The 10,230-nt window shown below is 38.3% G+C and overlaps 1 protein-coding gene across 1 annotated transcript; it reads right to left on the bottom strand.

Moving 5' to 3' along the window:
- Positions 1 to 21: 21 nt before the first annotated feature.
- Positions 22 to 9,538, bottom strand: crot (carnitine O-octanoyltransferase). The gene is made up of 17 exons (XM_062423310.1): positions 9,409 to 9,538; positions 7,656 to 7,779; positions 6,777 to 6,901; positions 6,511 to 6,692; positions 6,273 to 6,397; positions 6,053 to 6,161; positions 5,801 to 5,894; positions 5,517 to 5,642; positions 5,312 to 5,413; positions 5,039 to 5,122; positions 4,821 to 4,928; positions 4,608 to 4,738; positions 4,394 to 4,517; positions 4,221 to 4,299; positions 3,372 to 3,465; positions 2,276 to 2,395; positions 22 to 1,362 (listed from the first exon to the last, which is right to left on the bottom strand). The coding sequence occupies exons 2-17, from the start codon at positions 7,768 to 7,770 to the stop codon at positions 1,242 to 1,244; spliced, it is 1,839 nt and encodes a 612-aa protein (XP_062279294.1). The 5' UTR covers positions 7,771 to 7,779; positions 9,409 to 9,538; the 3' UTR covers positions 22 to 1,241.
- Between the last annotated feature and the right edge of the window lie 692 nt (positions 9,539 to 10,230).

The following is a 10,230-nucleotide window of genomic DNA, read 5'->3' as shown; positions in this document are numbered from 1 at the left end:
ACTCATTTAACCAGACAAAGCTAAAATCAAAAGGATGGAAATCCACCAATTTTATTTGTCAGATCATTCATACTACATATTTTGAAAATCACATACAGTTAGTGCAGTTTTTGAAGGAAGTATGTTATTATTGACAATTTGCCAGTTTTACAAAAAAAAACATCAATAATCACAGATTAGTTTAAGGCTTCAAATGCAGCATAAGTGTGGAAATGATCCACTATCTAGAGACATTTTACAGCTGTGGTCCTAACATAAAGCGAAGTGAACATTCAGTCATCTTTAACTTCGACACAACACAAGTAAATGAAAGCTGGACAGTGCTCAATAAGGAGCAGCGACATGATTAGTAAGGTTTTGGTTCAGGAAAGGATGCAACAAACTGTTTCCCTGATGTACTGAAGTAAACAATGTGCAGTACCTCAGTGGAGTGGAAGGCCTTTATTTTTTTCTGTATAAACTTAAAGGATGCGGCTGGTGTTTTTCTATATTTTTCTTACTGTCAACAAATATCGAGCAGAGTACTGAAAGTCTCTCCAGGCTTTCCTGAGATAACGCGTTCAGGAGAACAGGATGGATGGACACAGGCACAGAGGCATAAATTATAGAAAATCACCAGCCAAATCCTTTAAAAGTTGAGTATTGCTGTTGCATATTTCTGTAGATTTCCATAGGGAAAACTATTTCTAAAACAAAGCAAATTCCATTTAGTGACTATCAAAGTAACTTCTAATGGGTTTACTTGGATTAATCTTTAATATCACAGCAGTATAAGGCCAAGTCAGAACCAGAAGTTATTTTCTACAGTTCTCCACCTTAGAACGGTTTCAGCTTCTGCCAAACATTTTTTTAAAGTCACGTGCCTTAATATTAGCTCAGTTTAAATGCAGATTAATACTGTCAGGTTTAAAAATTAAACAAACTCGATAAAATTTCTACAGGAATCATAAAAAAATCAGAGAATTAGGAAAAAAAACATACATCCAAAAAACAATTTGCCGACACCAAAAATAAACCCTGAAAAGTTGAGTGATTTTTTTAAAATGCCAAAACCAGTGAATATCACCCCTGGTGGTATTGTTTTTGTACATTTGCATTGATCTGTGCTTAGAATAAACACGACTATCACTGGCTGTCGGCTATAAACTGAGGATTTGCGAACTGTGTGTGCATTAGTGCTCAAACAGAGCTGATAGGTTAAATGTGTATATCAGCCTGCTCTCAGCTCCTCTGTCTTGCCCTTAAAGCTGAGATGTGGTGGCCAGGTGAAGCATCTCATGCAGGGAGTTAGAGAAGTTGTTGAATAATGTTGCCGCGTCTGTCTGATGGTAAGACTTCCACGCTGAGATGGAAATCACAATCCTGGAAGGAGGAGAGACAGCATGAATTTCAGGGAAAGTATACACAATTTCAAATGTTTAACTGCTTGATCAATAATTAGATGATTTTCTTATGATGTTGAAAACTTACAGTAATACAGAACATTAGTTTCTAAAAAAAATGTCTTGCGACGACCCACTCTGGACAGACTCCATGGCCCACTTCCAAACCACTCCTTATTTTTTAATTATCTTTTCACACCACATGGTCTGATATTTTGTCTGAGACTGTCAAGTTATTGGAGGAACTCAAAGGTGTGTGCTTGATCTAAAATACCTGAGAAAGTAGAGATGTTACTCTTACATTTGTGTGTTGTTTTCTCCATTCTCCTGTTGCACATGCACTTCCTTTTAGGACAACTGTAAGCATGCACTGATGCAGTCTCACGATTTGAGGGTTTCTACGTCCACTTACACTCCGTGCTAATTTGAATGGGACGGCCCTTAATATGGCGAACCTCCACATGAACGTAAAAACGAAGGGGAAGTGGTTAGGGGTCAATCTGGGATTGGGCCCTTGTCCTCTATCTGCAGGAGCCTGGTGGGCGGAGAGATTCAGCTCACCTGAAGTCAGTCACTTGCCCTCTCTCGTCTAGCTTCCACCATGTCTAGTTTGGGTTGTGTGTATTTTTATTTATCTTTTAGTTATGTACAATAAATATGTTTTTAGTAACTTATATGTTGTCTCCCATCCTTTGTCTAAATTTGAGCCAGATCTATATAAGCCACAAAAAGCTGTTTGCTTGATTTGTTTTTAAAAGGGTTAATCTGCTGAAAGTCGTAGAATTTAACAGAAATGATTCAACTGAAGTTCAAACACCCCACACAGAAATCAGGACAGTTGCAGCAAAAGGATTTCAGAGGGGAAACAATATGTTTTTGTCTTGTTTGCCCACCTGTCATCTCTGATGCGGTAGAAGAAGCCATAGCCATGATGCACCATGGGAGCCACAGCCCCCAGGACTGTAGTATAACCCACCAGACTGGATGACAGCACAAAGTTCCCGCCACCACCGCTGCAAACACAAACACAATTAAGAAAGGCAGGAAGACCTCGCAGGAACTTCAATTTTAATGTGATGTCCGAAGTCTGCTTGATAATATCTGTATTACTGTTCAGTTTTATCAGACTGACCATTTACCAAAATGTTTGTTATGCTGCAGTTGTTTTCTTCTATCCTTTAAGTCTAAAAATCTTTGCAAATCAACTTGTTCAAAAAAACTGCATATATGTACTGTACAAACTCAACCAATGTGGGATATTTGAGGCCAACACTGATCTGTCAAACACATGACAGATACACTCTTTAAAAAAAAAAAAAAATTTCTGCCAGTGATTACTCAGTTGACATTATGGGCCTGCCAGTATATATTTTGCTTCCACAGACATTTTACACAGCAGACACTTTGACAGCACAGGTGTAATTAATAACACTAATTAATGGCTGGTTCCTGGTCGGCATGTTGAATCACAGTCAGGACTTAATGGGACCATGTGAGACTGAAGCATTGTTAACATTATTCCTATCCTGGTGAAACAAAATGTTTGGGTGAGTCATTGTTAACAGAGAGGTTGGTCTTTGTACACCTCGAGGTAAGCGTTGATATAAGTAAAGTTGGGGTAAGCAATCAGGTTTAACCATGGGACAGTTTTTTCATTATTGTTCACTGTGTGGCTGACATTTAACAGGTGTGGCTCTTACTCAGGTGCTGAGTAACAGCAGCTTATGTTAAAACTCACTTGGCAAAAAATTACTTGAACATAAATATAGTATATGTTCTGTGTTTATGTAAGATGAGAATAAAAGTACAGTTTTTGTTATTACTTTTTTTTGTAAGTCTAAAAACACGAAATGAAAGTTCCTTACAGTAACTTTAAATTGTACTTACCTTATTTGCAACACTATAAAGTGTTGATGTAAGCTATGAAGCGAGTGAAAACTTTTCAGATGCACAGTTTCCAGAAAATAAATTAACTTGACAAACTTTTACCTCTTTGCGTAGAGGGGATCCATAAAGAGATCAGGAATGGGAAGTCCCTCCTCCTTGGCAATTAGATAAAGCCCAAAAAGATGCCTGTCAAAACCTGGCATTAAAAAATAAATGAAATATATAAAAGACCATGTAAGCAATGAAAACATTCACAAAGAAAAAGAAAGTGTTCTGCCACCAGTAGTTGGTTTCAGCTGAACATTGTGTTGCTAGTAGCAACCACTGCACTACATCGACTTTTTCTCATATCTGTGACCAGGCGAATGTTATTAGGCATCTTTATCTACTCCCAAAATCCCCTTGCCCCTATTTTAACTGTTTTGTGATTATTGTTTTAATCTGAGATTTAAATTTAGTTTACGGCTAACCAAGCTAACCACTATACTAGCCACTCGAAGCTAATGTGTTTGCTAATAAAACATACTAGCAAGTAACTGATAAAATACTATTGGGTGTTTTGTTTCTTTTTACTTTTAATCTTTTGGACTCTATGTACACACTTTCTTAACCGCGTTGTACTCACTGCTGGAACTTAAATGACAGCTTCACAAATGTTCATGTCTGTCTTAAAACAACAGCCAGGACGCCCACATGAACAGTGAAACCGTTTTGCTTACTGTAATCATTCCTGTTTATATGAGCATTTCACTGGTGATCCTTTGTTTGTTACTGTACAAATGTAGGATGAAACTCTTGTTTATAACCTTTATTGGAAGTGTGTTAAGTTAGGTTAGCTTACAAACTATTCCCATTAATGGAATAACGAGAGCTGCTAAGAAAGGATGATCTGACTATTTAACAATGACATGACAATATTCAATCAATAACATACATGTAAAATACACAAACCATTTCCTTCCTGGGCTTCAGCCATCAGTTTGTTGTGCTTATTGAAGGCCAGCAACATGGCTTTCCTCTTCACATTAACCTGACAGAAAAACATGGAACAAAGACTGCATATATCTTGTTCCTTTCTGTAGTTTTCACACAGTGCACGTTCTCACATATACACAAATACTCACATCGCATTTTGGGTCCGTCATGGCTTCACACCACTTCACGGCCTCCTGGGTGCAGGGTCGCATTGTCTCTGTCCTGCCGTGGTAGAATTTGCGAGTCATTGCTGTCTCATAACAGCTTCCTGGCCTGAGAGAGGAAAGAAGAGATATTCACATTTCACATTCACCTGGCAGATTTCAAATATTAGAAAGGCACTTTTTTTGGTCAATATCAGACCTTTTGTGTATTTTGTAGTAGGCCAACTGCATTGCCAGTTGAACAAATGTATCAGGATGCAGTTTCCTCTGTTTGACGGCTGTTTTTCCAAATCCAGTGAAGGCGTAACACACAATCTGGAGATCCTGGGTCTGTAAAATCAGCCATATAGTTGTGACATTATATGGATATGTCATATTTCTAATTTTTTTTAACTATTTAATATTGGCTCACCATCTCCAGGTATTGCTGTTTGGCATGGCTGATGTCACTCCGGACCTTTTGGTCCACAGTAAAAACCAGCTCCTCAGGAATGGGCATGGGTCTGACCGAGTCTGAGCCCTAAAAAGCAAAAACATTAATGTGTGGAAAAGTGAAGGAATACATTGAGTTATCCTTAGCAATAATGGCTATCTCAATTTAATTACATAATAAAGAAAAGCCGTGTTTACCTTCCATTTCCCCTCTGTAGCTTTAAGTTGCTGGTCTACATACCAACACATGGACACCAGAACCATGGCATCATATGGTGCATGCTGCAAAACAATTTTAATCCATTACTTTTTATCCTTTAAGAATAATAAAAAGTTTAAACTTTCAATGATTTGCTTTTGGACAACATCTGTCGAAGATGAGCAGCATGAATACCTTGAATCGCAAAACTGGTCACAAAGGCTTTTTACAAATGTAAACTCCTCCAGCACGACACACACACACAAACTCACATCACAAATGGATCCAAAAGTGCCATCTGAGAACACGATTGAATTGTAAGATTTGTCTCCCCAGCGGATGGTAGGGTCGCCTGTCAGGGCTTCCAGGGTCATCTGAAAACAGAATTAAAAAGTCAAACATTCACACACAACTCAAAGCAGGCAGCAAAAAGTGAGTCATGAAATGAGAAATAATATCAATTTGTGCAGCACATACATTTGTGTAGTTGTCTGGACTGGAGTAGGGTTTGGTGTCATCCAGAGATATGACACACAGGCTGCTCTGAATAGTCTCTAGGATTGTCTTATTGTGTGGATGAATGCTTATTAGATACTCCCTAGCCTGCAGAGGAAGCAAACAAAGATGCACTAGTGATGCTGATCCTCCTTTATGCCTTTATTAAACAAGAACTTTTTCACAGGGGTGATTCATTCTTCTTTTTTGGGGGGATCTTATTTGCAGAGATGAACGCAGAATTCTCCAAACATGAGGGACCTCACCTTCGCCCAACGAGTCCTCTCCTCTGAGGTGAGAGCAGCCACTCCGTCTCCCTCTGGCTCTCCCTCACAACGCTGTTTCACATAGTTCAGCTGCCTACAGAGGTAAAAACAAGGCAACATTGAGTCCTCAGTGCTTTCCATTCTACTTATTATGCTTCCTCCTCTCCCAGTTAATTGTCTTCGGGACTACGTTTCATATTTGGGCATTACTCTTGAGGTGTTTTTGTATGTGTATTTGTGAGTAACTAATACCTGAGTATTTCTGGGGGTGTGATGATTTCTCCATCACAAAGTGCATCAAATACGAATGACCGTCCACGGCACATCACTACTATATGAGACGGACAAGGACCCTCACTCTCTGTAATACAGCAAAAAGTGCACATTATGAGTGATATAAGAGCTGACAGAGTGTGCTAAAGTTTATACAGATGTGTTTGAGAATCAGAGATTAAAGCTGAGTCTTTTCTACCTGTCTTAAAGTAGTTATGAATGGTATCCTTTGTTACTCCAGGTACTCTGCAGGTGCAGAACAGCATTCTGAACTGGTCCATATCTAATGCTGTATTGCCGACTTTCTGTGGAGCCAGCCTCTCCCTAAAACATGCAGAGGATAAGAAGAAAATCAGAACAAAGCATGATATACATACAGTATTTGACTTCATGTGAGAGGTGAGCAGCTTTTAAGAGGGTGTGAGAACATGACTTACGTGCGGATCAGGTTCCAGTATTTCAGGATGTGCCATGTGCTTATACTGGCCCTCTCTAGATGAGTTCCCTCAGCAGGGGGCCAGCAGTGCTCCAGGTAGGGAGCCGGGCCACCGAAGTTCACATTCAGCTGAGAGGGCATACGCAGCTCCAGATACGCACTGTCTAACCACCATTGTTCCAGCTGAGGAATAAAAAAAGCAAAACAATTGAGTTACAGAGATTATCTGTAAGACTCAAACAAGACATTTACAGCTCAGTTACATACCCAGTTCCTCTTTGTCTTGGCTCTCTGCAGTAGTTTCTGATGCAGCTCTTTGCCAACACCCTCTTGAAATGTCCTCACAATTTCCACTGTAGCCTTAAACTCCTTCTCAGATGCAAATGGATGCACTGATGGAAAACATGGCAATGCCAAATTAGTCAGTCAGTCTGTCAAGAAAGAGCACCAGCTGCTGCTTATTATGAACACTGAACAGTATCCTGTGTTGAGAACTTGAGAATCTGTTGATTTAATTCAAACTTTGCAGCTCACGTAAATGTGCTTGCATGAAATACACAAACATACTAAAACATTTGCAAACGTCCTGTTATAATATTCTAAATTCAACACACACTGAATTTGGTAAAAAAGTTGATAGAAATTTGAATGCCTCCAAGCAAAGTTTTCCAGGGAGAACAATTTTTGCACCTTTGACATAAAGAGATCTGAAGACCTGGTGTACACTGATAATTGAATTGCTTTATTTTAATATGAGTTTATTACCTATTTTAATTTAAAACAATAACAACTCGAGGCAACCTTCCATTTGTAAAGCTTTCTAGGCCTTAAGTTATTCTAAAATTACACATTTTCAGGCATAATCAAAGTCACTGGGAACATTTTTTCTTGACTAGTGGCCAAATCCACCAGTAACTACTTCAACCCACGCTCTACAAAGATAAGAGCTTTGCAGGGTTGAAGGGCAAAAAATATCACTTCTCACACCATTAGTTGTGATATTTCTTGAAGGAGACTTGATATTTGCCTAAAATCAAATAGCAGTAAATGCAGTGAGCACTAAAAGCCACGATGGCATTTGTTAATTGATTATTTCACACAGAACACCTCTGTGAAACAGCAGCTTGTACACAGTTACTGTCCTACCTGCATCCAGGTACTTTGTCAGGCTGCCCTCTAGTGACGGTACAGGCAGAGGAGGCAGGCTGCTTTGGTACTGGAAGGTCCGCTCTGGCAGAGACTCTGACAAATGATTAGCCATTTCTTCTGTCTGCAGTACAAAAAAATGTTACTGTCATTGCTGTGACTGGGATCACTGGTATGACCGAGTGTGTCTCATTTGCAGCCCACCACATTTTAAGTTGCTCTTGAAGAATATTCTACGTAACAACTGATACAAAACTTAACAACTGTCATCATCTTGTCCTAAATCAAATGTTTCAGATTTTCTCAAAAACATGCAGAAAATTCGAAACATATGGACCAAAAAATGCATGTCAGCCACTAAAGTTTACATGTAACTGTTTACTCCGAATAGTGAGCCAAAAATCTCTTTTTCTAAATCTATTACTGAATAAGCAGTACACTGTAGAAAGATTCACTTTGTACATCATAAAATGTTTTTACAGTGCATGCAATGTGTATTTTGTCTTACGTGATTATTACCATTTTCATACAGATTTCACATTATATGTTTGTATGTTTTAAACGTGTGTTGCTGCTGCTGTCTTTAGTGCCTGTATTCATGCACATATTGAGCTTATTTAATTTTTTAACACTTTTCTGCATTTGACACCTCCCTTTCTATTTTCTAAGTATGTTTTAAACCCACACTGCATGAAAGTGGACATCATCAGGCTCTTTCGATTTTAGAAATACACTGATACCGATACTGATATAGGATATCAGTCCAATACTGACTCAATTGGCTGGATTGGGTATCTGTGAGGCATACAGCTTATTAATTAAACACTGGTATCACTGGTATTTATGGTTTGATTTAGACGGTCAACTTTTGCCTTTAGTTAGTTGTCTAGTTTTGAAACATTTAGTTATTTAATCAATAAGCCAAACGACATAAAAAATTATCAAATTTAGATAATCAAATTTGGGCAAATTCTGCCTTAATTCAAGTCGTCTGCCAAACAAAAATTGCAAACATTTATGAGTTTCAGTCCCTCACATGCCTTGCACAGTTGTTTGAACAAAACAAGCAACTTCAATGTTCACCCAGTCAATTGTTTACTATTCATATCTCTGATATCTAATAGATGAATTAATTAATCTAAATATGATGTGACAATCATTTGAAATATGAATGTTGACAAAGTAAACCATAATAAAAACAGCTGTTATTTACAGCCATAAATGCAATCAAATATGGAGTGCATACAGTCATAACCAGTAAGACATCAGCAGTAAACTCATATTTGAAGCTCTTTGTGACACCTGTGCAGGTTTAGTGAAGACTTTCACTGTGGACACAGTCTACTTAATATCTGATAAAATACCTTGACGGATCTGCCTTTTGGTGCCAGCTTTCCACACCCACAGCGCTATTATATCATATTAAGTAGCTTTAAAAGGCTGTGTTGCCATTTTAATCCATTAAACACCTTTTTAGGACCACAAGACAAAACCGAAACTACGTTAACTTGGCTAAAAGCGCCTTAATTTCACGGAAATACAAACTACAGATGTGTGTGTTGAAAGCAGACAGATAAATAAGTTTTTACTTGTTTAGTAATTCACTCAATAAGACCAAAGTGTTTCCTGTTTACAGTTAGCTCGAAACGTGAAGTTCTGCTGCCTTCATCAACAAAAGGTTGTACACGCTACGTTAACGTTGCTTTAAACAAATAAATCCTCACTTAAAATCACAGAGCTGTAGTCATCTTACCTTCAGGATATGATAACTTCACATTAACAAGTCCAAGCACAGCGGAAAAGATGCAGGTGTGTGCTCCCTGTAGTCAGCTCGGTGTATTGTTGTTCCCAGCTGCAGCTATTCACCTTTACCCCACTGAACCACTGAACCACTGTCCCGCTGCCAGCACAGAAAAACACACTGCGCATGCGTGGAGGCTGTGCTTGGGTCGTGTGTACATGGTAACCACAGTCTATGATGGTAACCCTATATTTGAGAAACTCTCGCGATAATCTCTCAAAATATACTTGTCTCGCTGTTTCATGCTGTGACAACCATAGACATATATACATATATACATATAAACATAGACGTATATATGTCTATGGTGACAACGCTATGGTTAAGGTCATAGATATATATTTAGGTAATGTAATGTTAGGTTTAAACACCAAATTTCTCGCGAGAGTTCCGCGGGATCTAGGGCCATCTAGACCTGACCTTGCACTTGACATACATTTTACTTTATCAGGGACATAATGACCCGTTCAACCCGTCTGCTGAGTTTGTGGGCTGGATAGAGGTAAGAGGGGGACAACTTTAGGGTCTGTAGCAATAACCAGAACAGAGATAATGAGACATATAGCCTATATATATTGATTTAGTTTAAAATAAAAACGTGCAATACATGCAGGGTTGGGAAGGTTAGTTTGGAAATGTAATAGATTACAGATTAAATCATTCAAAAAGTAATAAGTAATGTAATTATTTCAATAAGTTAATCCAAGTAATGTTACTTATTACATCTGATCACTTTTTGATTACTTTTTTTATTTTCTAATGAATGTTTTCAAC

The sequence above is a fragment of the Scomber scombrus genome, chromosome 7, assembly GCF_963691925.1.
Source record: "Scomber scombrus chromosome 7, fScoSco1.1, whole genome shotgun sequence".
NCBI lineage: Eukaryota > Metazoa > Chordata > Actinopteri > Scombriformes > Scombridae > Scomber > Scomber scombrus.
The sequence above is the reverse complement of the archived record's forward strand: the minus strand, read 5'-3'. Positions and strand labels throughout refer to the sequence as shown.